The sequence below is a fragment of the Carassius auratus genome, unplaced genomic scaffold, assembly GCF_003368295.1.
Source record: "Carassius auratus strain Wakin unplaced genomic scaffold, ASM336829v1 scaf_tig00215906, whole genome shotgun sequence".
Classification (NCBI taxonomy): domain Eukaryota; kingdom Metazoa; phylum Chordata; class Actinopteri; order Cypriniformes; family Cyprinidae; genus Carassius; species Carassius auratus.
The window spans coordinates 189973-209746 of record NW_020528302.1 but is presented as its reverse complement, the minus strand read 5'-3'; the positions used below and the strand labels follow the sequence as shown (position 1 = coordinate 209746).

General features: G+C 41.1%; 1 protein-coding gene across 1 annotated transcript; it reads left to right on the top strand.

The window, feature by feature from the left end:
• Positions 1-1514: 1514 nt before the first annotated feature.
• Positions 1515-19312, top strand: LOC113096290 (fucolectin-like). The gene is made up of 5 exons (XM_026261652.1): positions 1515-1548; positions 2041-2320; positions 2414-2553; positions 11603-11685; positions 19223-19312. The coding sequence occupies exons 1-5, from the start codon at positions 1515-1517 to the stop codon at positions 19310-19312; spliced, it is 627 nt and encodes a 208-aa protein (XP_026117437.1).
• The last annotated feature ends 462 nt before the right edge of the window (positions 19313-19774 follow it).

Here is a 19774-nt window from a genome sequence, read left to right as displayed (position 1 = left end):
TCTACACTCCCTGAATCGGACACTTACGCCACGCCCACTCGTTTCCAATCACCAGAATTCTGAACACCTGTGCATCATCACCAGTGCCACATATAAAGCCCTCCGTCACCATCACCCATTGTCTGGTCTTGCACCGATCTCCTCACACTTACCTGAATGCCATTTGTCTGACCTACCTGATCTGCTGAACCCTCTTCATCATCATCTGTATTCCTGTTCTTATCGTCTTCGTCTAAGTCGCCTTCTGTATCACCATCACCTAAAGGAAAGTTGTGTTATCACTGTGTCATCTTCGTGTCAAGATTCACCTGTGTCTGAAACCTCTGATTCACATTAAACTCTATTGCACTGAATCCTCTGTGTCCTTTTCTGTGTCGGACAAAAATACAGATGAGACAGACACTACTCCTGGAAAACTCTGAATATGAAGTGAATATGAATGCAATTTAAGATCTTTTCAGCCATAAGACCATTAAAATCTTGTCTGTCCTACTGGGTTCAGATGATCTATTATATAGTGCATGAGTTATATGGACTACTATTATTTAATATTATATTAACCAGTGGAGTTTTTACTGCAGTTGTAACTCTGGCAAACACACACGTTTGCATGCTCATGCATTTGTTAGGCTAATGACGCCTGTCAGTACTGAAAAATCAAAGAAAGAGTTATTTGCATGGAGTGTCATGTTTTCAGTAACAGTCATTCAGGATGAAGATACACATATCGACCAAGCTATATTATATTCATATTATAAATTAACTAGTTTAGTTTCATTTTATTTATATTTTACAATAGTATAGTTTTATCAATGCCTTTTATTTGACATTTTGTATATACTTATAAAACTGATGTTTTCAGCTTCATCCCATTAAACGTTGATGGATTTCAGATCTTTGATAAAGCTAAGACGCCAAGTTGTTCATGTTTGACATCGTATGAGTGCGGTTTTTGCGTGTCTAGAAGTTTGTCGTCGAAGGATGTGGACAGCAAATCTTATTCGGCATTCGATGACAACTTCTTGGAGTAGGCGAGTGTCAGTTTGACGATAAATCTCTTCATTGCTGATATGGTCTCGGTACGACACACCCAGAAGTTTTTGCAGACATTGCTGCTGGAAAGTATTAAGTCTTTATAGGTGTGTCTGTGTTGTATCTGTCCATGTGCTTTAACTGAGGCAAGAGTATGTATGTAAAAGGTAATTTACCACAGTTGTAAAGTGCTGGAAAATTTTTATATCATTGGAAGTGCTTGAATTTTACTTGGAAGGTGTAAGAAACTTGGTGTACTATTCTGTGAAGTCCTCATCCTTATTTGCATTTTGTCAGATTTGTTTAGTAAATCAGACTTGACCTGAGAGGTGTTCTGAGAAAATCAATTCTGGAGGTCCTGTGATGTGTGAAATATATTCAGCAAGAATGGAGACTCGAGCTGCTAAGAGAAACACAGATAAAAGGAGGGATGCATTCTCTTGTCATATCTGACCATCACAAGTATCTAACAAACAAACAAGATGGAGGAAATCTCTTATCTGTTCTTACTTTTGGGTGAGTATAAATGACATGCATCAGTCCGATGATGTGCAATTATAGATGCTGTTTAGCTATGTTTTATGATTTTTTTTTTTAAAGAATCAAATGCAACACAACCTTGATGGACATCCAAGAAAGCAATGGAAATATATTGTTTTTGTAACAGGTGTCTTTTCCATTCAGGGGAGTTCAGAAAACTTGGAAGGTAAAAAGTAGTAACTGATGTCCCATTAGTTAACATGCATTAACTTACATTAACGAATACAAAACTTATAGTATTTATTAATATTTGATATTAATATTTGATAATGTTGGTAATAAAATACAACTGCTCATAGTAAATTTCATTTAAGTGTGAATACATTAAAAATATTAACTTCAGATTTAAATGTAGTAGTAAATGGAATTGAGTGTTTTGGGTTGGAATATATTATTTGAAACCAAATGGAATCTACTGAAACTTCACACATTTTGGTCTTGACCCTTTGTCTCTTTACATGTTTTCAGAGAATTTGGCATTAAAAGGAAAAGCTGTACAGTCATCCATATATTCCACTTGGGGAGCGTCAAACGCCATCGACGGCATCAGATACGCTCCAGGTCCAGGCTCAACCTGCTCCCACACAGATAACGAGCTCAACCCGTGGTGGAGGCTGGACCTGCTGGATTCTTATCACATTTACAACGTGACCATCACCAACAGAGCCGACTGCTGTCCGGAGCAAACGACTGGAGTAGAGATCCGCATCGGAAACTCTCTGGAAAACAACGGCAACAACAATCCCAGGTGAAGTTATGAAAACAGTTATAAACGTGTCAGGAGAACTGGATTTGAGCAGGTCAGCTGATTGTGTCGTGGTTTCTCTCTTTCTCTCTGTAGATGTGGTGTCACTTCATCTCTCCCAGTAGGCAGTACTGTCAGTTTCTTTTGTGGTGGAATGGAAGGTCGTTATGTGAACATGTACATTCCTAACATCCAGAGAAATCTCGCGCTGTGTGAGGTGGAGGTTTATGGAACAGGTAATTCGTGAAATTTCACGTGGAAAAAAATAGGTCCATCCATTGTCAATAGTATAGAGACGTATGAACCACCGCTCACAAAGATATCACTTTCAAGCCCAGCATCTTTCAGTTGGTCGAATTTGCAGTGAAATCTTTGTGGGGAATTTTTTAGCCCTTATGGGAAACTCCGGATCACACAGAATCTTATTGGAAGTACAGATTCGTTTTTGCGGGCAGCAGTGTTGCCAACTAATTTTCAGGGAAATTTGCTAAAGGCAGGCTGATTTGTTGCTAAAAGTTGCTAAATGACGTTGTGATATCATTATGATGTTATTTTGATGATGTTATTACATGATGGAAAATTACGTCATTGTGTAGAATACTAAATGAGATTTCTCAAATCTCAACAAAAATATGATTTGTCTCTGTTCATTTTAAATATGTTTGGAAAAATAATGTAATGTAAAATATATTTTTAAATGATACAAACATTATATATACACAAAACTTTTTTTATAATTAGATATTTTTATATTTAAATTTAAATTCAACATTGGATTATTGAACATTTACACATTTTTGAAAAATTACATTTTATGTAAAAACTACACATTCTGAACAGTTATAGTTTTAAGCATTAGTTTGTTAGTATGCCACACTCTAAGAAATGTATATAAAAATTGGGCAAAAATGTTACTTATTACTTTGTTAATATGAAAAAGATTTCTTTATTGATATTTCACAAGCATTTTACCTCTATTTAAAATCATGCTTTACATTTTGTGTAGGCTTACAGGAAATGTCTATAAACATCATGAATAATGTCCTGGCAGAAAGTTAGCCTACCTTTTCCATTTTTCTACAGAGATTTCTTAACTGATTATGGGTACAAACTAATAACAAGGCGTATCATAAGCAATTACTGATTCACATGTGATGTGTGTACTTGTGGCAGGGCGGTAAAGGGCAAGAATTGACACTAGAATACAATAATTAGCACAGACTACGCCACCCTGTTTCTATGAACGGGGAAAGTTATACCCAAAAATATAGCACACAGGTTCGTTACCACTGAATACAAGAGACTTGGATATAAATAAAAAATGCTTTTATTTCACAATAATTAATTCAAATGTAAAAAAGTGTTGACCAAAAAAAGAAAATAAAAGAAAACCAAGAAACTTTCCGGCTGAGGCTTACCAGTAGGGCAGCTAGCTGAACAGTGAGTATCCTAAGACACACCACTCAACCAACTATGCCATGCACAAACACTCACACCACACACACTCTAAGTGAGGGAGACACAGATCTCAAATGGCAAAAACACTCTGTGAGAGAAACTCCACCACCACAGGGCCAAAACAGCTAGCTTCCCTCACTGGGGGCCTTCAGCACCTGAAATAAACAAACAAAAATAAGAAAGTAAAATAAAACATTTAGTTCAACTCACATTCAATCCAACAACTTGCATTAGAATAAGTTCAAAGCATGGTGGGGAACAGCAATGGACGATTTACTTGCTACAGGGGTCAGACAGAGAGATGTAAATACTCAACTAGGTTCGTGCCAAAATCTCATGAGCCTAGACATATCATGGAGCAGCAAGAGGTTAAAGAGAACAGAACCTGAAAATAATAAAGCAAACAATACAAAAAAAAAAAAAAAAAAAACTAAAGTTAAATAACAAAAAAACTTAAAGCTGAAGAGAACTCAGCTAACAAAACTTAGGTCAACATTAAACAAAAACATGCTACTGGTGGTAATATAACAACCGGTGGGGTTAAGCAGGCACCGTTAACAGTAAATCTCTTTAAATGACGACTCAGACTAGCCACCCTTCACCAAAAACAACAGCATGAGTGTGAAAAACAAAAAGCAAACACAGCAATAATCAAATACAAAAACGGTCACAGTCATAAAAATAGCAGCAGAACAAACAGTGCGGTCTTAACGCCGTCTAAGGAGAGTTTTGCCCTGCTGTCCACAGCAACGAAGTGCTCACGAGCAGCTGCACCAGAAGTAAATCACTAAACACGCGGGTTCAGTTACTCACAGCTTTATCCCTAATCGAAGAACTGCAAATATGCAGGCGTTCTGGAGCGAAGGACAGCCTGTACCCAACAGCAACGTCGCACCAATCGTGACCATAACCTGACTGCACGCACACACACCAATATGATTGTACGCTGTGTACCCAGGTAACAAACTTTACCTTAAATACACCTGGAGCGGCAGCCAATAAGCTGTCGCACCTGTCATGCAGGTGAAAACCACGTTTAATAGGGCAGTACCTAGACTGCCCTACCTCATACTACTAGACACCTCTCTCCAGGCTGAGGTGCTGCTTGCCGGTTCAGTGGTTTCTTATTTTCTGTGTAATTTAGAGGTAAAATACATGTCTTTTAGGGCTAGGTGACACACAGGTAGTTTAAATGTAATGAAGAAATGGTCAGAGATATGTAGAGGTTCTACCAAAATGTTGTCTGGAAAACAGTTGCGTGTGTAAATTAAGTCAAGTTGGTTGCCTGATTTGGGGATATAATTTGGGCAGGAGGGAGGTAAATGACCACAACCCAAAGTTTTTTAGAAGCTATTACAGTAGTGGCATGAGATTCAAATGAGTTATAATTGCATAGGGGAGAGTGGGTTGAGTATTTCCACTTTTAAGAAATGAGCAGACCAGTGCCCCCACCCTAGCCAACCTGACGGGGGGTGTGAGAGAAAGAGACAGTTTGTTAGAGCAGCTGGGGTTGCTAAGTCTTCTGGACAATTCCAGATCTCAGTCAAGCCCAAGATGCTGAGTGTGGACTGTAAAGAAAAAGAAGAAATAAAGTCTGCTTTGTTGACTGACAATTCCACAGACCCACAAGAAAGAAAGATGTGCAGTAGAGGATGTAGAGATAGGATGCAGGTTAGCAAGATTGTGCTGTGTCTGCGTGTGACATTAGAGAGTTATCAAGAGACAACCGGAATGTTATGGATACACATCACAGAGAAAAAGAGGACAGGAAAGCAGAGTGTGTAAAGGGAAGATAGAAATAATACTTAGTGTGTTAGTGGTTTCGTTGCTCTGTGAAGTCGAGCAGGTTAAGTTGCAGGTCCTTACACTGGTTGATCTTCACACAAGAAGGCTGGACACGAGGCCTGAACGCTTCCACCAATGCTTCAGCATCAGCACACAGACCTCAAATAATATCCACACTCTATGAAACTAAAGTGAAAAAAGCTGTGGCCGCCTTCTAATTAGCACAGCCAATGGGGCAATTCCTCAAATCGAAACTACAGTTCGCACATTAGTGCAGAAAGGGAGCAATGCAAATAACACTTCTTCTTAGCCAATAGCAATTAGTATAATTACCAGTAAGTGCAATCAAAAATACAAACTACAGCGAAAATAATAAGTAGCAATAGGTAGATAACTAAATATTCCTTCCTACTGGAAAGTAATAATTATAAGACAAGCGGATCCAATACCTGCCTTTCTGAAACACATTGATTTTTACAAAGCTCATTGATCTGAAAAGCGAGGTGTACACTGATTGGCCAGCTATTCAGTGCATTGGGATTGGCCGGATACCTCAAGTGTTTAACAAAAATTTTACGCCCCTTAGCATACTGTGATGCTGTGTGTCCCGGCATGATGAGACAAAACCACTAAAACCCATTAAAAACGAGGCATTTGTTGCATCCAGTGGGGACATAATTACTGATTATAATGATTTATTGTGACGTTCCTAAACCCAATGAAACAAAGGGAATGAGAGATCCAATAGCAGTAATGTTTATTTAGGGTAATCCAAATCGTAATCCAACAAGCCGGAGTCAAAACCAGAAAACAATCCAAATAAACAAACAAAGAAGGAACAGGAAGGGAACAGGAACAGAAACAGGAACAGGAACTCGGAATGCCAGGAACTCGGAAGACGGAAGACTGGGTACGGAAGGAAAGGACTCCATGCAGACAACAGGAAAAGACTGGTTAATATAGGGAGGCTAATGAGTAATAAGTGAAGGCACCTGGTGCAATTAACAGGAGTGCAATTACTGTGATGAAGGGACAAGGCTAGTGGGAATCGTAGCGCCTACGGTGAGGTGAGACTACTAGTGGACACCCAGGGAAATGGAGACCAGACAGCGTGACATTACCCCCTCCTCCACGGAGCAGGTACAAGATTCTCCACCCGAACCCAAGAAGAGACCAAAGAACAAAGAGACCAGGAGGGAGGTGGAGCGGCGGAGGACCAGGGGGAGAGACAGAGGGCCAGGTAAAATGGGGAAACAAAGAAAAGAGGACCAGGTAAAATGGGGAAACAGAGACAAGAGGACCAGGTAAAATGGGGAAACAGAGACAAGAAGTGCAAACACAAAAACAAGAAGCCCAGGAAGGAGGTGGACTGGCAGAGGATCAGGGGGAGGGACGGAGGGCCAGGTCCTTAGAGGAAAACGGAGAGAAAAACAAAGACAAGGAACCCAGGAGGGAGGTGGACCGGCAGAGGATCAGGGAGAGGGACGGACGGCCAGGTCCATAGATGGAAACAGACAGAAGAGGAGAAAACACAACAACAACAAAACACAAGTTCAGGAAGGACAAAACGTGAAGCCCACCAGGGCGGAGCAGAAGGCCACCACATCCGTGTGGTCGAGACAGAATCCCACCAGGGCGGCGCAGAAGACCACCACATCTGTTTGGTCAAGACAGAAGCCCACCAGGGTGGAGCAGAAGACCACCACATCCATGTGGTTGAGACAGAAGACCACCAGGGCGGCACAGAAGACCACCACATCCATGCAGTCGAGACAGAAGCCCACCAGGGCGGCGCCTTGACCTTGCCCTTGCCCATGAAGAACACTGTTGACCATGAAGATCATTGGTGACTTGACTTGTCTCCGGAGTGTCAACGGTGACTAGCCCTGACTCTGGAAGGTCAATAGTGACCAGCCCTGACTCTGGAAGGTCAACGGTGACTAGCCCTGACTCTGGAGGGTCACTGAGCACTTGACTCAGCTCTGGAGGGTCCACGAACACCTGACTCGACTCTGGAGGGTCAACGAGCACCTGCCTCGACTCTGGAGGATCAACGGGAACCTGCCTCGACTCTGGAGGGTCAACGAGCACCTGCCTCGACTCTGGAGGGTCAACGAGCACATGCCTTGACTCTGGAGGGTCAACGGGCTCTGACTCGACTCTGGAGGGTCAATGGGAACCTGACTCGACTCTGGAGGGTCCACGGGAACCTGACTCGACTCCGGAGGGTCCACGGGAACCAGACTCGACTCTGGAGGGTCAAAGGGACCTGACACGACTCCGGAGGGTCAACGGGAACCTGACTCGACTCTGGAGGGTCAACGGGAACCTGACTCAACTCTGGAGGGTCAACGGGAACCTGACTCAACTCTGGAAGGTCAACGGGAACCTGACTCAACTCTGGAAGGTCAACGGGAACCTGACTTAACTCTGGAGGGTCAACTGTGACTGTCATTCTGTGCAGAGGCACTGGACAAGCAGCCATCTTGTGCCATGACTCTGGACCAGCGGCCATCTTGGGCTGTGGGGCTGGACCGGTGGCCATTTTGGGCAGTGGCGATTGGCCGGTGGCCATCCTGGACAGTGGCGCTGGGCTAGTGGCCATCTTGTGCTGTGGCGCTGAGCTGGCGGCCCTCTTGCGTCGTGACGCTGGGCTGGCGGCCATCTTCCATCGTGGCGCTGGGCTGGCGACCACCTTGTGCTGTGGTGCTAGGCTGGCGTCCATCTTGCCCCATGGCGCTGGGCTGGCGGCCATCTTTTGCAGTGGCGCTAAACTTGTGGCCATCATGGGCAGTGGCGCTGGTCTGGCGTCCAACTTGCCTCGTGGCGCTGGGCTGGCGGCCATCCTGGGCAGCGGTGCTGGGCCGGCGGCCATTCTGCACAGCGGCGCTGGGGTGCCATGCGCCTCCTCTCCCCTCTCCGTCCGCAATGGTGAGAAGGTGGCTCCGATCCGTCCCTCACGAGCCCTGGGTCGAAGGGGAGCCATGGTGGAGAGCGATGCTGAAAAATGACCAGGCGGGTTCCCTCAAAAACACTCTTTCTGTCCTGCTCGGTGGCTAGGGAGGAGACATCAAAAAACATACTGCTGGATCTTAGTGGATGGAGCCCTTCTGTGACGTTCGGAGACCCAGTGAAACACAGGGAACGAGAGATCCAATAACAGTACTGTTTATTTAGGGTAATCTAAATTGTAATCCAACAACCCGGGGTCAAAACCAGAAAACAATTAAAATAAACAAACCAAGAAGGAACAGGAAGGGAACAGGAACGGAAACAGGAACTCGGAATGCGAGGAACTCGGAATGCGAGGAACTCGGAAGACGAGCAGACTGGGTATGGAAGGAAAACGGAAGGAAAGGACTCCATGCAGACAACAGGAAAAGTCTGGTTAATATAGGGAGGCTAATGAGTAATAAGTGAAGGCACCTGGTGCAATTAACGGGAGTGCAATTACTGTGATGAAGGGACAAGGCTAGTGGGACTAGTGCCTACAGTGAGGTGCCTAAGGGGAAGTGAGACCACTAGTGGACACCCAGGGAAACAGAGACCAGACAGCGTGACATTTATGTATTTTTTATGCGTTGCATATCGTGCTGTGTAAACATAAAACCCATGTCTGCATTTGCAATCAGAGAATTGACAAAAAACAAGCGTCACTCTGCTCAAAACTTGCATTTGAATCATCAGTGGCAAATTATATTAAATATGTAAACATACTTACAGACTGTGAGTTAGAAGCACCAGACTGTCCTGGCAAAGTTGGAATTGCCTCATTTTATAGAAACAGACACCGGCATTGTAGGCTACTCTCGCAGGACACAGTCCTCCGTAAAATGTGCTGCACACATCTGAATATTTGGGTTGAACTGTTCTGTTGTAAATACAACTCGACCACTGATTTCTAGTTGTTTAATGGCCTTTTCGGTTTTTGGCCGATAGACTTTTATCACCGAAACAACACGGCCGAAATGTTGTGATGACGCAAACAGAAACCGCAACCTGCACGTGCACCTGCATAGCGCAGACCACGAGCTCCACGCGACATTCACTTAACACCAGTGAGAACATTCTCTCTCTTCATATTCCTTTATTCACAGCACTAAAACGTCTCCTAACAAAGAGATTAAGACGGACCACGAAGTAAAAACAAAGAAAAGTACAGTCTTATAGAGTCTGTTAGCACACGTCTCACTGAGATCTTTTCGGGTCCTCTGCACTTCATCGCGAATGTGCTTGATCCGCGTTATAAAGACCATTACTTGGATGCGGAAATAAGGCAGCGCGCACGAGAAATGATCCAGGCCGCGCTGGATGCGGAGAACCCGCGTGGAGACGGAGAAGCGACAAGCGCAGGAGACTGAGATCAGAGGGCAGAAAAAAAGACTGGTCTCTGCACCAGATGAGTGGCATGCACCCTCGTTGTCTGATATGTTCAGTGGAATTCTGCAAGAAAGTGCCTCAAATAATAATAATACGTTGGCTATTTTGTTCTTAGGCTACTATATATATATATATATACACACACACACACAAACATATATACATACATAAAATCAGATTGTGGCCATATTTATGCTAGATTTTCTGCTAGATTTCTGCTTTAATTTGATAAAAAATGTTTATTTATGCCCTGGCCCTATTTAAATACACTCTCTCAAATATTTCTCAAATGTCAGGCAGATGACAAGCTCAACTGCTCAACAGCTAGATGGTTATCTGTCTGAAGTCCCCATCCCCAGAAGTGATAACCGTCTTGCCTACTGGAGAAGTAATGCACTTTCTAGTCCTACATAGAAAATTTTCAAATACACTTCACCTAAATGCACTTTGTTTTTATGAGAGAACTGTTCATTTTAAAACCTTTCAGTAGGCCAGTAGGCCTACTGTTTCTGTTTGCCTCTTTAAAAAGAATCACTTTATGTATTCCCCTGTTTTAAGATTCTTTGGATAAAAAGTCTACAAAATGACTAAATGTAAATGTAACTTGCTACTCAGACATTAACTAAGTAGAACGAAGATTGTGCTGGTCCAAATAATTATTATCGTACACTTGATGATAAAGTATGCACAATGACTCAGTACTTCTACTGTAACACTGGTAGCTCATTCATACATACATCCAATCCTCTCAATTTCGACATTTTGTTATGTATTTAGAAATAGTACACGCTAGAAAAAAAATTCTAAACATCAGCAAGCTACTCACATATCACACAACAGACACACTGCATTCAGTTCAAGGAGACAGCAGTCCAGAACATTTAATCTAATCACCAAACAGCCAAAAGTTCACTTCAAAAATTTATAAAATTGTGTTGCTGAGTTTGAAAAACAGAGCAAACGTGAAGAGAAAGTGTGATCTGTATTATTATAGCTCTCGATCTAAAGCATACAGAATGTATTAGACCTACAGAAAGAGAAATGCTGTGCCGAAGTATTCACTATACACAATCTTCCAGCCTAGGATAAAGTAATTATGTACATTAACAATAATTTGGGAGAAATATAATCTGATTTTATGGAAAACTATAAAATCGCGGCAGAATTTCTAACAGCGTCGGCACAGACAGTCGTCGAGTTGTGCCACCGGTGTGCATACACTCAACACAAAGATGTGGAACAGCACTGCGCTTCTCATCCGGTCTCTGACCCCTTTTACTCTCACACCCAGATGTGTTCTCAAGCACTGAAATTTGGCACCAATTGATTTAATTAAACATCTTATTGACCGGGAAAAAAAAAAAATGCCCGGGGAGGAGTTGGATGTTCAGTGCCTTGCTCAAGGGACACCTCAGTCATGGTATTGCCAGCCCCAGACTCAAACCCACAACCCTAGGGTTAGGAGTCAAACTCTCTAACCACTAGGCCATAACTTCCTCATCACAAACCTCAAACTAAAATTGCAAGGGCAGATGTAAGTACATGTTTAAGATTTGTGGTCAAAGGGGCTTGGCTGTCAAAAAGTTTATGAATCCCTGATTTATATGTTCAATTAGTAAGATATAGTAAAACTGAGTAACATATATGATGTTTCTCCGACAGTCAAGAAGCAGGTGGTCCGAATGCAGGTGAAAGCTGCTGAGAATGTGGATGAAGCTGAACTGAAGGAGCTCGTCTTAAACAAGGTGGTTTTTATAATACTCATCTGACTAAAATTAATTGTTGAACATAGAGCAAACACAAAACATCAGGTCAGTTTAGACATCAGTCTAAAAAACAAGATATTTTGATATTTTATGCCAAACCGTTCTTGTATGTGACTCATATAATGGAGGTCTATGGTCACCACCTCAAAGATATTAAACAATTCCCCATCATAAGTACACACTGATGACCTAAGACACGAAACAAGCGGTTTGTGTAAGAAAACGAACAGTATTTATATAGTTTTTACCTCTTGTACACAACCACATCCAACTGATCTGAGTGTGCGAGTGCTTCCTGATTTGACGTGCGCGCACTCTAGCTTAGTCTGCGCAAGCACGGAAAGTGCCGGAAATGATCTCTCGCGCATGAACTTCACTCATTGTTTACACTTACTGTCTGTGGTTTACACGAATCTCGGAAGTATTACCTTTGACTGTGAAGATCTAAACATATTTAGACGTACAGTAAATCGCAATGGAAGACAATTTCAATATATCAACAGACAACATTGAATTTTTTTCACAACTATATTTATTTGAACTACAATACACAGATCAAGTACTCGGGAGCGATCCGCTGCAGCAGCATGTCTTCAAGCCACCGGCGGCGCCAGGGGGGGTCTTGGGGGGTCTCAAGACCCTGCCAAAAAATGCCTTGACCCCCCATTTGACCCCCCAGCCTCTTCCTGATTAAAAAATATATATATTCGGGATAAAGATCCAAAAATGTTTCTCTTCAAACTACGCAGAACAATAATAAATAATAATTATTTCGACATTTATTCATACACTGGACCGAGAACCGTTTCTGTCGGACGCGTCCGTTTCGAGAACCGATGAGCTGATGATAACTGCGCATGCGTGATTCAGCGCGAATCAGACTGACACAGAGCGCATCTGAACCGAACTGATTCTTTTGGTGATTTATTCTGATTCTTTGCTAATGTTATAAGCGCGGGTAAACCAAAGGCTTGAATGAAGGGCAATCATCGCCAATGACGGCATTACATCGAGCGCAAAAGAACCGGTGAACCATTTTTTTTTTCAGCTGGTTTATTTGATCGAATTGTCCGAAAGAACCGGTTCACTTGAGCACCTGCTCCTTTGCCCCTTAAGTGCCCTTTTGTCAAAGCAAAATTTCCTCAATTTTTTTTTGTAATAACATAAACTTTTGTGAATGCCTGCCCACGCCCAATCATAATATTAGTACAATTTATTAATAATAATTTAGCCGTAAATAAAATGACCAACATGATGACAGTTCACCTGACTACGACCTCATCCAACCGGGAAGATTCCTCATGCTGCACGCGCATTTTTTAATTGCTAGAGGATATTTTCAACATCGTGGCAGCCGGTAAGTGGTGTTTCATTCTCAGCGAAGTGATTTTGATGTTTATTTACTTATTATTATTTTACAAGAACGATGTGATGTGAGAACATGCAGATACGTTGTTTAAATTGCTGTGTGTAGCCTGTAGTGTAGAAGTAACACTAGCGTGCTGTTAGAGGGAGAAAAGTTTTACAGGCATCGAGGGGTCTGTTCTTTTTTATGTTATTTGAATAAACTTTTATTATATTACAGTACTTATTTATTTTTAACACGTAAAAATAATTATCACAACACTGGTAAGGCTTATTCAGATTTTCTCATTCTCTGAATTATCATTATAAAAATAAAAACAATTCAGAAATGTGATGCAAATATTTTTTCTACAAAAGCAACAGTGTTTACAACAGCAAGACCACTTTAGCCTGTAAACTCAATAATATCTATCTGGAAATAAATGTAAAAATATCAATGTCAATAAAAATGCATAATATACCTGACATGAAAGTGCAGTGTGAAGGATATGAATAACAAATGTAGCCTGTCATTTGTTTACATTGCAAAGGTGTTTTTGTTGTTTAGTAGCAGAAATATGCAGTTATTAGCCATGTCCACTGTATTTTTTGTTGGTTTTCATGAGACCCCCCTTGAAAAGACCAGGACCCCCCCATTGCCCCCCCAATCAAAATTGTCTGGAGCCGCCACTGCTTCAAGCCTCAGAGAGACAGACATCTCTTCAAAATTGGTGGTGTTTTAGTAGCAAGTGTTGTGAGATGCCAACAGAAGTGGAGTGCATATGTTGTCATGAATGGAACAACTACAAGACGACGACGAGGACATTGGCAGTATCGCATCACACACCTGCCTGACTGAAGATCCTGAGTTTACTCCGCTGTTGAGACGCAGTGTTTTGCACGTTGTGTTTAGTTTGCCACGTATAAACTGGAGGCGACGCCCAATACCAGAGGGACCCAATGAGTGAGTAATGTGTTTTTATTATAACCGCAACGATTATAGGGTGCATTATAAACAAATTAATTGATTGCAATTACTGCATTATATTTCAAACAGTGCGTTGGCGTATCGTGTGGTAAATAGTAAATAATGAGTGACGTTCATGCGCGAGAGATCACATCCGGGGCTTTCCGCGCTTGCGCAGAATAAGCCAGAGCGCGCGCACGTCACATCAGGAAGCACTCACGCACTCAGATCAGTTGTACGTGGTTATGTGCAAGAGGTAAAAACGATATAAATACTGTTCGTTTTCTTACACAAACTGCTCATTTCATGTCTTAGGTCATCAGTGTGTACTTATGATGGGGAATTGTTTAATTTGGACTCCTCTGTGCATGCTCTTTGAGGTAGTTACCATAGACCTCCATTATATGAGTCACAGACAAGAACGGTTTGACCTAAAAATATCAAAATGGGAAATACTGAGGAAACAAAGAAACCTACATCTTGGATGTCCTTGAAGTAAGATAATACATATCAAAATTTTATTTAAGAGTGAACTATGCCTTTAAAGGGGGGGTGAAATGCTATTTCATGCATACTGAGTTTTTTACACTGTTAAAGAGTTGGATTCCCATGCTAAACATGGACAAAGTTTCAAAAATTAAGTTGTACGTTTGAAGGAGTATTTTTGTTCCAAAAAAACCTCTTCCGGTTTGTCACAAGTTTCGGAAAGTTTTTTTTAGAGTATGGCTCTGTGTGACGTTAGATGGAGCGGAATTTCCTTATATGGGTCTTAAGGCACTTCTGCCGGAAGAGCGCGCTCCCGTATAGCAGAGCACTGAGAGGCTGAGCACAGACTCACTGATCAGAGTGAGAGCGTTGCGAAAAAGTCACAAAAGAAGTGTGTTTTTGGTTGCCAGGGCAAGACAACCCTGCACAGATTACCTAAAGAGAAACAGCATTAAGGGACCAGTGGATGGAGTTTATTTTTACAGAGCATCAACGGAGTTGTGCAAGTGTTTGTGTTTGTTCCCTGCATTTCGAAGATGCTTGTTTTACAAACAAGGCCCAGTTTGACGACGGATTTGCACATCGTTTATTTCTTAAGGATAATGCAGTCCCAACGAAAAAGGGTCACGATTGTGTGTTGGAACCGCATGCGGTGAGTAAAACTGCTTCAAATATCTCTGTGTTGTTAACTTAGTTATCGGCGCGTAAGCGCATCAAGTAAACAACATGCGATGTTGTCATCAAACTGCACTTTCCACATATACAGCTTAAAAAAAAAAAAAAGAAAAGACGACATAAAGTGGAACTTAGTCATTTTCCAAAACCGCTAAGCAAATATATACAGTTTCAGTACATACCACATAGAGAAGCCTTTGCTGATGCTTCTCTTGTTAAATTTCAGCCTCTGGATCTGTGTCACAGCTTCCAAACACTCTCAACGCAAAAGCCTACTCGTTCTCGTGATTTTTTAGCTCCGCCCACACGTCACGCCTCTAGGCGCTCTTGGTTTTCCGGGAAAAATCGGTACAGACTATCTTTCTCTTATAAATATAAGAAAAATAAAGACTTTTTGGAGTTATGCAGGATGCAGTACTACTCTATATTGGTACTCAAGATTAACAGGATATTGAGTGAAAACGAGCATTTCAACCCCCGCTTTAAGATTTGTAAAGTAAGAGATGCTCATTTTGAGTTGAAATGCCTCAAACTTGTCTGTGTGGGATTTATCCACTGAGTAACTGAAGACTGTTTCTGTGTTTAGTTAAATCAGACGCTCAGCGATCAGGACGTCACACTGACATGGAGGACACAACCCAACGGGAAAGTCTTCCAGAAGAACAGAACTGTACTGAAACAATCTCCTGTTTGTTCTTCTTTGAAGTGAAAATTTAATTGAAGTTTAAATTTTTAATGCAATTCATTCTTGGTTAAAGATATCTGAATTATTACATTAGATTATTGCACTAGACTAACAATTTATAGTTATTTCTCAAAAATAGTTAAATATATTCATTTTTCATTGATTCATTCAGTTGATAGATATATACTGATAGATATGTACACCTAAATATGAGCGAGTGGTAGAATGTGTTATCATTGTAGTTAAACTGCTACACTTGCCTTCTTTAGGAAGGATCAATGCCTTTGGGAGGATTAAACAATGCATCAAATGTTCTCACAAATTCATTTTACAAAAGAATAAAGCAAAAAGCACCAGCCTATTAAACACTTTTCAACACTTAAAGGGATCATGACATGAGAAATCAAATTTGCCTTGTTTGTTTGTACCATTAAAGGGTCATGAACTGGTTTTAATGTTGTCTGAGGTCCACTTTACATTCAAAATCATACAAATTAACAAGGAATAGGTTATTTTCTACCTTGTTTTCGAGACCAGCTCAAGAAACGCTCTGTATTTATATGCGTGCTGCATTGAAGACATGGAAGTAAACGCCCACTGCTGTGATTGGATAACAGTTTTGCAGAGTAAACTACCTTTGTGTGTGTCGGTTTGACAAGCTACGTCCTTCATAGTTGGAGCCTTCTGTGACTTTGGTTAGACACATCCACTTATTCAGTACATATCAAGCGATCTCTAACAAAGCATGTGCTGGTCCATTCCTGTCAGATCCAATACAGACGGCACTATATGGGGAAGTCGTGGCCTAATGGTTAGAGAGTCGGACTCCCAATTAAAAGGTTGTGAGTTCGAGTCCCAGGCCGGCAGGAATTGTGGGTGGAGGGAGTGCTCTCTCCACCTTCAATACCACGACTTAGGTGCCCTTGAGCAAGGCATCCAACCCCCAACTACTTCCAGGGCGCCGCAGCATCTGCCCACTGCTCCGGGTGTGTGTTCACAGTGTGTGTGTGTTCACTGCTCTGTGCACTTTGGAAGGGTTAAATGCAGAGCACATATTCTAAGTATGGGTCACCATACTTGGCTGAATGTCATGTCACTTTCACAACATTGCTTTTTAATATGGCTGTGTATCATGTTCGATACTTTTTAGGCACCAACCGAATTGCCTCTATACTCTAGTCCTTCCATACCAAATTTCGATACCTAAGGGGTTCATCTAATCAAGGTCAGTGAGCCAGTAAACGTGCAGCATGCTTGATGTGCCTAAATCAATGATTGGCTCTGGTGAGGCGTCAAGGAAAACACATTACATGACCATTCACACTGTAGCATCAAGCTACATAAAACAATTTATAAAATGTAAACTATGCTCTTACTCAAAACTCACTTTAAACCACCATCGAGTATTTGTAATAACTTTAGATTGAGATCTATATATCATGATAATGCTGCAGAAATATGCTATTTGTAACATTTTTATATAAAAAATCGAAAAAATATGTTTTATATCAAGCTAATTGTCACAGCAACTTTCAGACCCCTTTAGCAATATTAAAAAAATAGCGCCTAGCGACAAATCTAGTGTCTTCTTGCATAAACCTTGTCTAGTTTGCATTTGATCTGTTCATTGATTGACTGAGAGGAGCAGCACATTCAGTTAAATTAGATTATGTTGCTTCTCACCTGAATGATCAGTTTACATGTAGAAATACACAGCACAGTTACTCTCTTTATCTTGTGTGGGTTTGTTAAATGATGTTTGACAGCTTGGAAGGGAGAGCTGGTTAACATGTCGTCTTAATGGGCCGCATTTGTGTCACCATTTCAACAACAGATAGAACTAAAAATTAACTAAAACTCAAAATACTAATTTTATTTAGAATTTACATATTAAAACATAGTATGTGAGCACTGAGAGTATGAGAGAAACAAACAAATGTAATAGACTAACACTATGTAGAATGAAAATATATTGCAATTATGTCATGAATATGCTTATGCTTATTAGCCTATGACATAATTTAGTGACATTCTGCAACATTTTGAGCAGCCTTTAGCTACTTTCCTTTGAAAGAAGTTAAAAATTTGTATATTGTATGATATTGTAATGGCGAATGAAGGTGAGGAAGCAAGTGCAAGTAAACAGAGTCAGAAACACAAGGAACATAAAACAGGATAACAGGTGGATGAGGTGAAGTCTGATGGCGATCCGGGAAGTAACAATGTCCGTGTCATAACACTGGGAACTGCAAACAACGCTCTGACAAACACAAGACGAAAGATTGAAGTGACTCTCAGATGAAGTTCATCATATAGCGAGACACAGTCGAGCTTCAGTAAGCAAACAGACATCTACTTGACAGTCTGTTAAGTCCATTCCATGGCTTAAGTGTACAGCCATACTTTAATATTTTCATCCAAATTTTCCCAAATTCTGCGTTATACAGTAAATTCTACTTTGTTCGCTGGATTCTGTGATTCCGTCCCTGTGTTTTCCACAACATGGAAATTATAGAGCCCTACTATTTCTGCAGTATATAGTATGCACATTTTCCTACAATATCCTTTTGACCTACAGTACCAACATTTTTCAGACAGTATTTGTGCAGTATGTGACTATGGCACACTGTATGGAATACAGTAGCATCCCACAATGCAATGCACTCGAACTGACCTTCCAGTTCTAGTGAGAAGAACTGTGTAAACCATAAGTCATCAAGACATTTGAACACAGAAAATGTGATTCATATTCATTAACTCGGAAGCTTATTAATACTTAGTGCATTTTATATTGTTAGTAGTATTTTTTTATTGTTGTTTATCTTTGAAAAGAAAAAACATAAATATATATACAGTATATATATATATATATATATATATATATATATAAATATATATATATAAATATAAATTTTTACAGAATCACTCATTGACCAACAATGTGTTAAGCACTACCAATTTAGACAAGCATTCACAAACATGGTAACCATTTTTTCGTTTTATCATTTATCATTTAAAAAAAGAAATGTTTGATTGGCTGATGTTAAGAGTGTACTTTCAGATGAGTATAATAGTAACTATATTAGTTTGGCAAGGCAACTAAAAAAATCTACTAGCCCATGGTGATTCATTTGCCAAGGTGTGTATAGAGGGTTGGAAAACACTTTTTCCTTCTCTGCACTCTCTATTTTTATGCAGTAGTTTTTATGAAGACAGTTTGGCAACACTTTCTATGAAGCCCGTATTTATAATGAATGCATAATAAAAAATCGTATATGTTGTATCTGTCATGGCTGTGAGTAAGGACAGGAAGCAGTTGTGAGTAATTGGTATTTATTGAACTGTGTAATGGTATGTAGATGATGGTGGGTGACGCAGGGACCTCAATGGCAGCACAGACAGTTGATGAGGTGTTTGAGTGCGCTGGTGGAGATGGTGGTGGTGAGTAATCCGTTGCGATGACTGGTTAATCCAAGAGCGACCGAACTGGTACAAGACACAACAAAGTAGAGCTGGTGGAATACAGACATGTAGCATGGAGGACCTCAAACAACGATCTGACAAACAGGAGACGAAAGACAGGGCATTAAGTAGGCTGGTGGAATGAGCTGCAGCTGCTGCTGATCAGAAGATCCTCCTAAGGACGCCTCCTGGTGTCCCCAGACTCCCTTACCTGTCGATTGTAATCATCGATAAGGGAGTGATCCAGGATGTCCCTAGCAGGCACCCAACTTCTCTCCTCCAGACCGTAACCTTCCCAGTCCACCAAGTACTGAAATCCGCGTACCCTCCGTCTAGAGTGCAAAATATGATTGACCTAGTATGTAGGTTCCCCATCTACGAGTCGTCGGGGGTTGGGGTACTGGGGAAGGCGGATTAATAGGAGAATGAAATACAGGCTTTATTTTAGA

Excerpts from the sequence above, each read along its gene's own strand:
- LOC113096290 (XM_026261652.1), top strand. The coding sequence starts at position 1,515 with ATGGAGGAAATCTCTTATCTGTTCTTACTTTTGG. Across the intron at positions 2,554-11,602 it reads GGTGGAGGTTTATGGAACAG|TCAAGAAGCAGGTGGTCCGA; the intron begins GTAATTCGTGAA and ends TTTCTCCGACAG. Across the intron at positions 11,686-19,222 it reads AGGAGCTCGTCTTAAACAAG|ATGATGGTGGGTGACGCAGG; the intron begins GTGGTTTTTATA and ends AATGGTATGTAG.